The sequence below is a fragment of the Dama dama genome, chromosome 12, assembly GCF_033118175.1.
Source record: "Dama dama isolate Ldn47 chromosome 12, ASM3311817v1, whole genome shotgun sequence".
NCBI lineage: Eukaryota > Metazoa > Chordata > Mammalia > Artiodactyla > Cervidae > Dama > Dama dama.
Genome location: NC_083692.1, coordinates 82,275,877 through 82,289,486, shown reverse-complemented (window position 1 = coordinate 82,289,486; position 13,610 = coordinate 82,275,877). Strand labels below are relative to the sequence as shown.

General features: G+C 35.9%; 1 protein-coding gene across 2 annotated transcripts in view; it reads left to right on the top strand.

Moving 5' to 3' along the window:
* ARIH1 (ariadne RBR E3 ubiquitin protein ligase 1) overlaps positions 1–13,610 on the top strand; it is a 99,856-nt gene that overhangs the window by 37,978 nt on the left and 48,268 nt on the right. For both annotated transcript variants that reach the window (XM_061157922.1, XM_061157923.1), the window contains one exon: positions 7,136–7,203. In XM_061157922.1, coding sequence (XP_061013905.1) covers positions 7,136–7,203 — 68 coding nt within the window. The remainder of the gene's footprint in view (positions 1–7,135; positions 7,204–13,610) is intronic.

Genomic DNA, 13,610 nt, shown 5'->3' with positions numbered 1-13,610 from the left:
ATACCATCCCTGTATTTTGCCTTTTCTACCTTGTCATAAAAACAGACTCTTGCAATAACGTGTAGCCATTTAAGTGTAGCATCTTTCACTTAGAATTTGCATTTGAGATTCATATGTACTGTTGTAACAATAGTTCTTTGTTGGTGAGTAGTTTCCAGTGAGTACATTCCATCCAGTGGATGTACCACCATTTGTTTATACAGTTCCTAGTTGCAAAATGTGTAGGTTGTTCTCAGTTTTTACCAGGTACGAATAAAGCTGGTGTGTGTGTGTGTGTGTGTGTGTGTATGTGTGTGTGTGGGGGTGTGTGTGTGTGTGTGTGTGTGTGTGTGTGTGTGTGTATCTGTATCTGTAGAGGAAATGGCAACCCACTCCAGTACTTGCCTGAAAAGCCCATGGACAGAGGGGCCTTGCAGGCTATAGTCTGTGGGTCGCATAGGCTTGGACACAACTGGTGGACTGACATACACACACAGTCATTTTCATACAGGTTTTTGGGTGAACATAACAGCATGAGTTTTCGTTTTACTTGCGTAAATTCCTAGTAGTGAGATTTTGGGGTTAAATATGTTTAGCTTTGTGAGAAACTTTGAAACTTTTTCTGGTTGGCTGTATTTTTGGCTGTGCTGGGTCTTAGTTGCAGCATGTAGGATTTTCTAGTTGCGGCATGTGAATGAACTCTTAGTTGTTGCATGTGCGATCTAGTTCCCTCATCAGGGATTGGACCTGGGTCCCCTGCATTAGGAGTGCAGAGTCTTAGCCCCTGGACCAGCAGAGAAGTCCCTTGTTTAGTCCTTGCTTGCATTCTCTTCATGTTTAGTACAGCTTTTGGTTTCATTTATTTTCTCTTGTTTTTCTGTCTTCACTTTTACTGACTTCTTTTTATTAATTCTTCTGCTTGTGTTAGGTGTAGTTTGTGCTTTAAAAAAAAAATTTATCTTTCTTCATTTCTTATGTAAGCATTTAACACAGTGAATTTCTTCCTAAACAGCATTAGCTACATTTCACAAATTTTGATGTTTTGTATTTTCGTATTCCTCAGTTCAAGGTGTTTTCTAATTTTCTTGAAGACTTCCTCATTGACCCTTGGATTACTTAATAGAAGATGGTTTATTTTCTGAATCGTCTGGTCATTGGATTACTGAGAGAGGAGTTTTGAAATCTCTAAGTATAATAGTGGATTTTTCTGTCTTTCTTCAATTTCTGTCAGTTTTTGCTTCATTTATTATGGGACTTTATTGTTAGGTGCATGTTTTCTTGGTAACTTGACCTTTCCATTGAGATTTCTGTTTATCACTGGTAAATTTTCTTGTTTTGAAGTTTACTTTGAGAAAAAGAGCTGCTGCAACTTTTGCTTGATCTGTGTTTTGCATAATACATCTTTTTAAAAAATTTTTACTTTAGTCTCTGTATATCATTATATTGGAAAATGGGTTGTTTATATAAACAATATATAGTTTTGCCTTAAAAAAAACTAAGCTGTCTGTCTCTTGTCTTTTATTTTCATTTAGCAACACAAAGATTTCTTTTTTTAATTAAAGCATAATTGACATATGACATCAGTTTCAGGTATATAACATAATTTGGTATTTGTATAGTTACCTCTGTCTTTTAAATGTTTTTTTTGTTTGCTTGTTTTTTTCCCCACTTTTAACATTTAATGTAATCATTGATGTGGTTGAATTTTGGTGTTTTAATTGATTTTTGTCTTTGGTCCTCCTCTTCTGCTTTCTTTTGGATTGAAATTCTAAAAATATTCGACTTTATGTATGTATTGGTGCTTTTATCTCTCTTTTTAAATGGTTGCTCTAGGCCTTATATACAAATATTTCACTTCACAGTCTACTTAGAGTTAATATTTTTCCACTCCAAGTGAAACATAGAAACCTTATAGCTATACAGATAACATTTATATCTGTCCCTTTGTACTGTAGTTGTCATATGTGTTACATTGGTATACATTTACCCTTTCCCCTCACCATAACCTGTTATAATTTTCATTTTCAGCAGTTCTGTATATTTTCCAAAATATAAGAGGAGAAAAATAGACTATGATATTTACTCATTTACTCTTCCTTCTTTCCTGAAATTCTAGGTTGCCCTCTGCTGCCACTCCCTTTCTGTTTGGAGAACTTCTTTAGCAGTTCCTTTAGAGCAGGTCTGTTGGCAGTGAGTTCTCTTGGTTTTCTCCTGTCTGAGAATATCCTTTGCTTCAGTCCTGAACAATACTTTCATTGAATATAGAATTTTAGGCTGGTAGCTTTTGATATTATCCCACAGGGCCCCAAGACTTCATACACAGCCACACACTCACTCACTCACTCGTTCATTCTTGTTATTGACATATCTTTGAGTTCACTGACCTCTCTGTCATCTCCTCTGCTCTTGAGCCTATCCAGTGGTCTTAGAGCTTTTTAGTCCTAAAATTTTCCATTTAGTCCTTCTACCCTTTTTTTTTAAATAATTTGAGCTTCTGTCCTAAGAATTTTTTTCATTCATTTTAAGGTTCACCCTTACCTAATGTTCATGTTTTTAACAGCTGTTTCAAAAGTCTTTGATAATTCTAATATCTGGGTCATCTTGGGGTCAGACTCAAGTGTCTTCTCCCTTGATAGTTGATCAGATTTTTGTTATTGTTTTTACTTTGTTTCTGGTAGTTCTGTGTTCTCTCCTGAGTGTATAGTATGTTGTGTGAGATTTTGTGTCTTCTTAAAATCCTTTCAAAAATGGTAAGGATCTTTTATTTGTTTTAGTAAACAAGTCAACCCAGTTAGGTTCTACCTGGAGTTCTTTCTCACCTTATGTACAGGTTGATTGCATTATCTGTTCAGTTTTCTAAATCTTTGCTGTGTTCACTTTGCCCCTCCCATTCCCACTAGGTTGATCTAGGATTTGGGCAACTATTTATTCATAGTTCTGTTCTGGAAGCTTCTCCTGTTCTTCTTTGGCTGTTCCACACATGGATTGATGGCATGTGAGCCCAGGACTTGGTTCATCATGGAGTTAGGAATCTGCATCTGCATCTCTCTCTCCTGCCCTCTGTCTCCCAGGGCTCTTTTCTTTATTCCTCTACCTGAATGTGTGGAGTTCTCTGTTTCAGTTTTCTGCCCGTCATGCCTTGAGGTGAAGTGGCAAGAGAAAGAAAGGAAATAATAGGGTTCTCACGCTTTTCACAGCAGAGTTCTTCCTTGTTCCTCTGTTTAGAGCAGTGGGTTTTCCCTGGTAGTTTTCTGTGCTCTGCAGTATGTAGTTTCAGGGCTGGGACTGGTCTCAGGCCAAGGCTGGGAGAAATAAATAAAGGAAGATGAAAAGTATTCTCTCTGACTTTCCCAGGGGCATTTGCCCTAGTCCCTGACCAAGAAGGTGCCCTTGTCTCAGTTTTTGCCGATCATGCCTATTACACAGTTATGCTTATTTGGCCCACCCTTGTGTCCAAGCCAGGAAATAAAGGAGATAAAACAAACAGGATGGTCATTACCATCTGTTTGTTGTTCTTCCCTGTTCTCCCCAATCTCCCTGCTGTTATTTAATTGTTAGAGGACTCTTGTTAGTTGTATTTTGTGCAGTTTTTAGTTGTAATTGGTGGGAAGGAGATGCCAGGACCAAAAGTCAGATTGTTCCGTTTTTAAATAAAAATAAACATGATTAGTGTGTAACTTTTATTTGACTAAAACTACCCATTTTTAAGTGTATAGTTTGAGTTTTGATAAAAATTTTCCCTCATATAACCAACCATCACATTTTTCAGTCCCTCAAATGCCCTTGTGCCTTTTAGCTTTCTGTCATCCCCTCCTCATCCTGCCTTGAATTACCCTGTTGTGGAGGATATAAAAGATATTTAAACCTATGTAAGTAAGATCTTTAATATTCCTTTGGGTTCTCCTACATGGAATAAATGAAGGAATATTAGATCCAGATTGTCCTGGGCTAGAATATCCAACCATTGCACTTAATTAGAGGTATGATATTGGGTAGTTTTTGTATACTCCTGGAGCCTAGTCGTAGTTCTCTCATATTTAAAATAGGAAGTAAGAATATTTACCTTACAGAGTGCTTTGAGAATTAAATGAGGTATATAAAATACTTTGCTGTGCATGTGTGCTCAGCCTCTTAAGTCATGTCCGACTGTTTTCGACCCTATGGACTGTAGCCTGCTAGGCTCCTCTGTCCATGGGATTTTCTAGGCAAGAATGCTGGAATGGGTTACCATTTCCTCTCCAGGGGTTCTTCCCTACCCAGGGATTGAACCCACATCTCTCATGTCTCCTGCGTTGGCAGGCAGATTCTTTACCACTGGCACCAACTGGGAAGTTCTTAAACAGGGTCCGGAATACAGTAGATGTATAATAAACATTATTTTTCCATCACCTTTCCTTATATTCAGTGCACATAAATGACTTGATCCAGCTGGACTGAGATAGTGATGCAAAATATTTATCTAGTACTGTGAAATATTCTCTGCCCTGAAGTGTAGCTCACTGGCAAAATATAGCTATTTTGGCATTATGATGTGGTTTAGCCAAATTTTCCAGTAGTATTCTTCTGGAAAAATTTTCTGGCATGTACCTCCAATAAAGTATGTATGTTATTATTTTTTTAAGTCTTGATTGAATTTTTTACAGTATTGCTTCTGTTTTATGCTTTGGTTTTTTGGCCAAGAGGCATGTGGTTAGCCAAATTTTCCGGTAGTATTCTTCTGGAAAAATTTTCTGGCATGTACCTCCAATAAAGTATGTACGTTATTATTTTTTTAAGTCTTTATTGAATTTGTTACAGTATTGCTCCTGTTTTATGCTTTGGTTTTTTGGCCAAGAGACATGTGAAATCTTAGCTCCCTGACCAGGGATCGAGCCTGCATCCACTGCATTGTAAAGTGAAGTCTTAACCACTGTACAGCCAGGGAATTCCCTGTATTTTGGGTTTTTGGCCCTGAGGCCTGTGGTATCTTCGCTCCCCAACCAGGAATTGAACTTGCGGCCCCAGCATTGGAACGTGAAGTGTTAACCACTGGACTGCCAGGGAGGTCCCTGTGTACATTACTAAACAAACACATTACACCTACACAGAAGTGTTTGAACAGCCAAAACCAGAAAGATTGTCACGCTTTCTTCATCCTGGGGGCCACTGGTCTAATGTTCTGAATCCCTTTGGCAACAAGCACATTTGGGAGTGGAACCTAGGAATTGGTTTTTTAACAGAACATTCCATAGTTATTTTTGAAGAATCAATAAAACAGGTTTGGAATCTCTGGAGGAGACCAGTTTTTGATGTGGGACCTCAAACACAGAAAAGGCACTTAGCAGCATTAGGTCAAAGAGGGCATTTCCCCACCTCTCCCATTTTTCTGTTTGCAAGTTGAGACTTAACAATTCCTGAAAAATTTTCCCCAGTGGCAGAGAATGTATAGTGTGTTGGATATCCCAGAGTTATAGTTGCAAAATCCCAATGACTACTACGAAATTTCCCCAATTGATGGCATTATTGCCCTTATTTTAAATGTGACTGAATAACTATTTCAGTTATAGGCAAGTGAAACTTGCTCGGTCCTGTCCGATTCTTTGTGACACCATGGACTGTACAGTCATGGAATTCTCCAGGCCAGAATACTGGAGTGGGTAGCTGTTCCCTTCTCCAGGGGATCTTCCTAACCCAGGGATTGAACCCAGGTCTCCCGCACTGCAGGTGGATTCTTTACCAGCTGAGTCACAAGGGAAGCCCACAATCCTACTGTAAAAGAGCTGGATATGTGGTACTATCTGTATTCTATACAAATATTATAATTTAGGGTGAGCTCATAGGTTTCTTTTCACTTACTCTTATAGACTGACAGTGTTTTTCTCAAATGGTGTGTTGAAGGAAGGTTATTAAGGAAGTCTGGGTCTAAGAAGTAAGGAAAAGCCAGATGGATTAGCAAAATGTGCCTGGAGCAGAGGGTTGGGACTTACCATATCTGCATCTTTGGCTTTTTTGCCAAAGGTGAGTCGGACACAACTTAGCAACTAAACAACAGCAGCAATGTGGATGTCTGAATTTTTGTGACAAATGTTATTACTAAGAATAATTGATAGGGATTTCTTTCATGACATTTTTATACAGGATTGCTTTTAAACTAAATCAGTAGATGTGTGTTATTAATTCATCCGTGTCTGACTCTTTGCGACCCCATGGACTGCAGCCTGCCATGCTTCTCTGTTCATGGAATTCTCCAGGCAAGAATACTGAAGTGGGTTGTCATTCCCTTCTCCAGGGCGTCTTCCAGACCCAGGGGTCAAACCCAGGTCTCCTGTACTGCAGGCGGATTCTCTGCTGTCTCAGCCACCAGGGAAGCCCAAACACTTACTGTGCCGGAACATTGCTGTCTTAACTCTGGTGAAATAAAAGTGGTTTATATGCAGAGACCATTTTTGAAATGTTACTTGATATAATAAAATCATGCATAAAGTACAGATAAGCAGACTCAGGTTTGAATTTCACTTCTGACATTGTAACTAGCTCTAGTGTCTTTGAATAAGTTGGATATCCTTCATCTCCTAGGCCCCATCATCTTACTGAGATAAAACTGTTCACTAGTTTCATGGGAAACGGGAGGGTCTGTGACATCACTGGATGATGATGGGGCAGTAAACTTTGGACTCTGGTTTCCTTTGAGGAATGAAATAGTGGTTACAGATGATACTCTATAGATTATTTCACAGTGCAGGTATTTTGTCTTTTTCATTAAGTATGGGCCTTTTGAATTAAAAATGGTTTGGACTGATTAGAACATATTCAGTATATAAAATATTAGAAATTTTATTGATTTACAGTGTGTTGATGTGGCAGTCTATTAAATCTAATTGCAAAAAAGTTCACTTTATTAGTGCTTGATTTAATACAGTAGTTTTTCATTTAATTTCTTCTTGTCTTATTGTGAATTCTGCTTTAGAATCTCATAGAAACATGACATATTAGTGTGACAAACTATTTGTAAATAGTCTTGATCTTAAAATTTTGTATTTTCTTAGGGGAATAAAGAAATATCTTAGGAAAGGTAATTTGGGTGGGGTGTTATAGAAGAGTAAGTTCAACCTAAAAAAATTCACTAAATGTCAGTAAGTGCTATTACCTTAAAATGACTTTTTTTCCCCCCCTTTAGAATCCAGCAACTATCACAAGAATACTCCTTAGCCACTTCAATTGGGATAAAGAGAAGCTAATGGAAAGGTAAGGAACTATATTGTGAGCTTTATACTTAGAAGTAATTGTGGAAAGCCTGTTGCATGAGTTTATGAGACACAAGTAAGGGACTGATTTATACACTTAGTGAACAAACCCGTGTATGAGTAGTATTTGCTTTGATATATTCCCCATCTGTAAGTTTTGCAATAAACCTAGTGTTAAGGGAACTCAGGCTTGTTTCTTCTTTTACTTTGGAGGTGAGGTGTGGGGACTCTACTTCAATATCTTCTATAATACATCCTCTTGAGTACTGAGAACTAAAAGGAGGTGTTTTTTTTGTTTGTTTGTTTTTTAAGGACTTGATATAGTCTTAAAACACATGAATAAGATCTTCCTTTAATTACTTAAAACTTGCTTGCCTGTAAACTTTTAAATCTACTGTAGGCATAATAATGACATTTCTTCACTAAATATAAAGAAGTTGCTCAGGGTATCCGTACCACTGAAACAGCTGTTTGGGGTGGTTCTCTGGTTTCAGCGCAGAACTGAATCCCGTTGGGTATTTTCTCTCTGGAAATGTTTCTGGTTCTAAAGGCAAGAAATTACTAGGACTGGAGAATGACCTTAATAGTGCTGCCTTTATCTTTTTCTCTTTCTTAGATTGGAAATTTGGAGCACTTGGTAATAGGATGAGAGCCGTTATTTATTCTGTCAGTCTAAAATTAGCAGTTCTAATTTTAATTTTAAAATTACATACAGTTTTTGTTACAACCTGAGAATCCAAGTATTATGAGAAATAAATGGAGAGTATTTCCCGTGTGACTTTAAAATCAAAAATTCTTTGCAAAACAGATGTTAATTAATACCAAGAATATTACGAAGTTTCTCACATCTTGCACTGCAATACAATTTAATAGTAACAACAATAATTGTTAATTATTGAGCCCTCTGTGCCAGGCATTATTTCATTTTATCTTAGTGATAGCTTTATGGAGCTACAAATTATTATCCCCACTTAATAGTTTAGACCCTAAGACTTAGAGCTTGATATATTTGTATGAGTTTTGTAACACAAGGAGTTATTACTTAAACTCAGATTTGTTGGACTCCAAAGCTTATGTTCTTAGACACATACTGTAGAACTTTCCCAGGTGCTTGAAGAAGAAAATGCTCTGTGGCTAGTGTGGTGGTTCCCCCGCCTCCCCCCCAATTTTGCATGGATCTGACCTTCTTTTTTGAAAAAAATCAGTGGTACTTTTAATTTTGGTCAAGTTTGGTTTCAAACTTACTTTATGACACCTCTGTTAGGAAAAAGGTAGCTTTCATTGTTTACATCTGATACTCCTCTGCTGATCTAGACTTATTTATAGTTTGTTTCTTATCAGTGTATCTCTCTAAAGACATTCTCACATTTGCCCTATAGCATGGCTGAAATGACACTGTTGAAAGCATTCTTAAGTTAAATACTATACTTAAGTGTGATGAGTGTGAATTGAAATAGGTAACTTCTGGAAACTTCTAGTATGTGTGAACATTTCAGTTTCGCCTTGTAATTCCAGTTTTTGTTTTGTGTATTCTGGAGATATATTATTGAGTACTTGTAAATCTTTAGTGTTTTTAGATCAATATGCAATACCTTTTTGTCTCATATAATGTTCCACATTATATCCTGTTGTCTGATAGTAGCACTGCTATACTTTATTTTGTAATTACTAATAAGTTTAGATTTAGTTATTGATTTCCTTGATTTGTGCTTTATATTTACTATGTTTTCTGTTGAGTTATTTGGCTTGTTCAAGTTTCCTTTCCCTTTTTTCCCCCTAATAATGTCAGAGTTATATATTTTATTTCAGTTTTTTAAGTGATCACCCTTATAGTTTGTATATGCATACTTAACTATAAGTTTATAACAGTATACTATTTATATTCATGTCCTACACAAGAAAAAAACTGTAGCATAATTTTCTTCTCTGTCCTCCCCTTTTCCTCTCTCAGTTGGATAAGTTGATATATTTGAAGTTTTTATTTAATGTTAAGCATTTTTACTGTCAGTATATTTAACTTTGTTTTTTGGCTAATTTTTTTTTTTTTTTTGCATTCCACTGTTTTCTCCAGATTTACTTTTTTCCTCCCTCCAGAACAATACATTCTTTAGTGCTCTAAGAGAAATTCTTTTTTTTTTTTTTTTTTAAATTTTAATTGTAAGATAATTACTCTACAATATGGTGATGGCCTCTGCCATACATCAACATGAATAGGACGTAGGTATACATGTGTCCCCTCCCTCAAGAGAAATTCTTAATAGTTTGAAATTGTGGAGTAAGTTTGGAAAATATAGCTCATTGTGTACTTTAAGTCTGAGGACTCATGTTTTTAGTTTGGGAAATTCTTAGCTATTATTTGTTTAATATTACCTTTTCTCCATTCTCTTGTTGCTTTCTAGAATTCCTATTGGTTATATGTTGAAACTTCTGGATCTCTTTTCCACCTTTTTAAAAAATGCTTCTTCTGTACTTGTCTCTCTACTTAGGTCTGTGAAAGTCCTTCAGGTTTACCTTTAATTCACTAACTTACTTTTCTTACTGCATCAGCTGTTTAGCCATCTTGAATTGTTTAACAGTATACAACTTATTCATTTTAATAACTTTATTCTTGTTTTGTGGGTGCTGTCTCTAGGCTGGTGTCAATAAATAAACTTAGAGTTTAAAATATGTATTGGTATTTTGTGTATCCTTCAGAGTATGTTATTTTCAAATTGGTCACATTCTGGGCTATAATACATTCCAAGAAAAATTAATACGTTGGTTCTATTTTCACACTTGCAAAAAACTCAGAATCCAAAATTGAAATTATTAAAATAGTTAGAACTAAATAATGGGAGGACAGATGTGGAATGTGGCTGAAGAGGTACAGTGAAATTTACAGTCAGTATCTATAAGAAAAGATAAATAGGTAGAAAACAAACTGAACCTTTGAAACAGGAAGTTAGAAAAGTATATAAAATAAACTCAGAGAGTAGAATAATTATTTAAGATAAAAACAGCATTAGTGAACTAGGAAACAGAAGTAAACTGATCTTTGAAATGGATAAAGGGAAATAATCAAGAGAATGAGAAAACAAGACCTAGGGAGAAAATATTTGCATACCTGTTACCTGAAGTACATAAAGAATTCTTGGAACTCAGTAGTAGGCTAAAGACCCAATTGTAAAGTGGGCACAAATCTTAATACTCACCTTATCAGAGAAGATATACAGATGTCAAGTAAGCATATGAAGAGATATTTAACATCACATATCATCATTAGGGTACTGCTCATTAAAATGGGATTGTTGAAATTACCACTACACACCTTGATTAGAGTGGCCAAAATCCAGAAAACACCACCAAGTACTGATGAGGATGTGGAGCAGCAGGAATTTTCATTCATTGCTGTTGGGAATGCAAAATGGTCCAGCTACTTTGCTTCCAATTTGGAAGTTTCTTGCCATATAATCCAGTCACGCATCTTAGTAGTTACCAAATGAGTTGAAAACTTGTGACCACCAAAACCTGCACATGGGTAGTCATAGCATCTGTATTCATAATTGCTAAAACTTGGAAGCAACCAAGATGTTCTGCAGTCGGTGAATGAATGAATGAACTGTGGCACATCCAGACAATGGAATATGTCATTGCTAAAATGAGGAGAGCTATCAAGCCATGAAAAGACATGAAGGAACCTTAAATGAGTATTGGTAAGTGGAAGAAACCAGTCTGAAAAAGTTGCATACTTTTTGATCTCAAGTGTATGACATTCTAGAAAAGGCAAAATTATGTAAATAATGAAAAGATCAGTGGTTGCCAGAGGTTAGAGGGATCCAAAAGAGTCTTTTGGGCAGTGAAAGTGTTCTTCATGAAACTGTTAAGATATGTCAACTATACATTTACCTAAATGCATTGAATGTACACCAGACCTCACACCTAATGTAAACTTGCGCGTGACAGTGATGTGTCATTGTAGGCTCATTGCATCAGATGTACCACTCTTATGCGAGATGCTGATGGAGGGGGAGGTTGTGTGTGTGTATAGTGGCAGGGGGTATATAGGAAACCTCTGTACTTTCAACTTTGAGCTTAAAATTACTCTTTTTTTGGGGGGGGGATTGCTCTTTAAAAGGTAAAGTTTTTTTTGAAAAAGAGGGAAATAAATCATTGGCAAATGTGATTGGGGTAAGAGGAAGAGGCACAAATAAACAACATTGGAAATAATGTATAATTATGGTTAGGAAAACATATTTCAAAAATTTTAATTAATACTGTGTATACCACCACGGGGCTTCCCTGGTCTCAGTTGGTAAAGAAACTGCTGCAATGTGGGAGACCCATGTTCCATCCCTGGGTCGGGAAGATCCCCTGGAGAAGGGAGTGGCAACTCACTCCAGTATTCTTACCTGGAGAATTCAATGGACTGAGGAGCCTGGTGCGTTACAGTCCATGTAGTGTCAAAGAGTCAGACATAACTGAGCAACTTACACACTTATATCACTTGTACCATTACATTTGAAAGCTCAGTAAAGAGATTACCCATCTCCCATCTCCCAAAGAAAAAATTAGGAAGACAACTGTAGGAAAATGTAAATACACTAGAAGATCCCTCTCCTTTCCCAAAAAGCACCAGATGATTTTATGTTCAAGTTCTATCTTAATAAACCTTTAAGGAGCTACTAGTTCCTATTGAAAATTATTTTAGAATGTAAAAAAAGATAAGGCATCATTATTTCATGTTAGCTGAATCAGAATAAATCTGGTTATGATATTTGACAAAGACAGCATAAGAAAACTACCTTTGTTTTGAACATAGCTTTTGATTTCATGAATAAAAAATAATTGAATTGAAGTAATAATAGTCTAGTAGGATTTCTCCTAAGAATGCAAGAATGGGTCACCTTTAGGAAAAAAACTTGTCTGTAGCATTTACTACTTTTAACAGGTTGATGAAGAGAAGCCAAAAGGTTATATAAGTGCCAGCAATGTATTAATAATATTGTGTACTTAACCCCTGAGTCAGAAAAAAACAATTTTTTGGAAACTAAGAAGGTAATTTCTTAGATTAATAAAGGATATCAACTAATAACCTATAGCAAAACTATACTTAATTTTGAAATATTAGAAATGTGCCAGTTAAAATCAAACAAGGTTATTGGCAGTCACCACCATTTAAATGTATTGGGAGTTCTAATACATAAAATAATACATGGAAAATTAAATAAGTGACATGAAGATTGTTTTGGGGATGGGAGGATTATGGATTTTTAAAAATTCTTTATGCTTTATTGTATTCTGTGAATTTCCCTCAATAATTGCAGAAAAACTTTATAACAGAATAATTATTTAATTCAGAAAATAAACATTTATTTGTAATGAAAGCACTTTTCTGTTTTAAAAAAAAAGAAAGACTTCTCTGGCAGTCCAGTGGTTGACTCTGCACTTCCAGTGCTAGAGGCGTGAATTTGATCCCTGATCGAGGACCTAAGATCACGTGTACTGTGCAGCATGACCAAAAGAAAATAAAACATTAAAAATAATTCTTTTACTTAAAGAGAAATTCATATTAGAGAAATTCTGTGAAGACAATATAATCATTACCTAGGAGACTCAAGACAAGCAATTGGTAAACTATTAAAATACATAGAAATTACCTAAGAATTTTTGTAAATGCCAATGCCCGGACCCTTTTCCATTCTTACCTCTCCTCTCACCCCATTAATACGCTTGAAGAATGGAAAGAAACATGGAATTATAAGGAGACTTCAGTGACACTGTGTGTCTCCCAGTTCTTAAGTATAAAAGTGAAAGTTACTTGTATGGTAATCTTATAATATTTAGGATCCCAGGAATCACAAGCAAAGATAGATAATATGGCCAGTAAATTTTGTTACATAGCATTAAAAAAAATCTTGTTTTCCAGTTGGCGACACAAAATGAATTCAAGTATTATTTCTATTCATTTTGACATACTTAAAGATGATTCTTACCTTAGTAAAAATTGTGAAGTTTTAAATTTCTTCCTCTTTCTTTTCCATGTACTAAGCATATAAATATTTCTTGTGTTTATTAGTGAGCCATAGTCCCTGTCCTAGAGGAGGGAATTCATGGCCCAGCAACAGCAATAAAGGTATAAATAGATTCTTAACAGGAATTCTTCTTACTTGCCTCCTGGACTTCTAGTCCACAGCTTAAACAGATCTGTCCTGACCCTGAACATGAGTGATTTTTTCTTTTGAAAAATAAATTTTGGTCAGGGTGGGGAGGGGCTGGTAGAAAAGGGACCATTTTAACTTTCTGGTCTCTCGTCTCTCATAGCAGCTTTCCAGACTTTTGCCATTTTCTTTCTTATGTAGCCTTCTGCTTTTTAACTCTGCAGATTTCTTTCTTTTCTGTTTTACAAATTAAATAGAATTTTCTCTATTC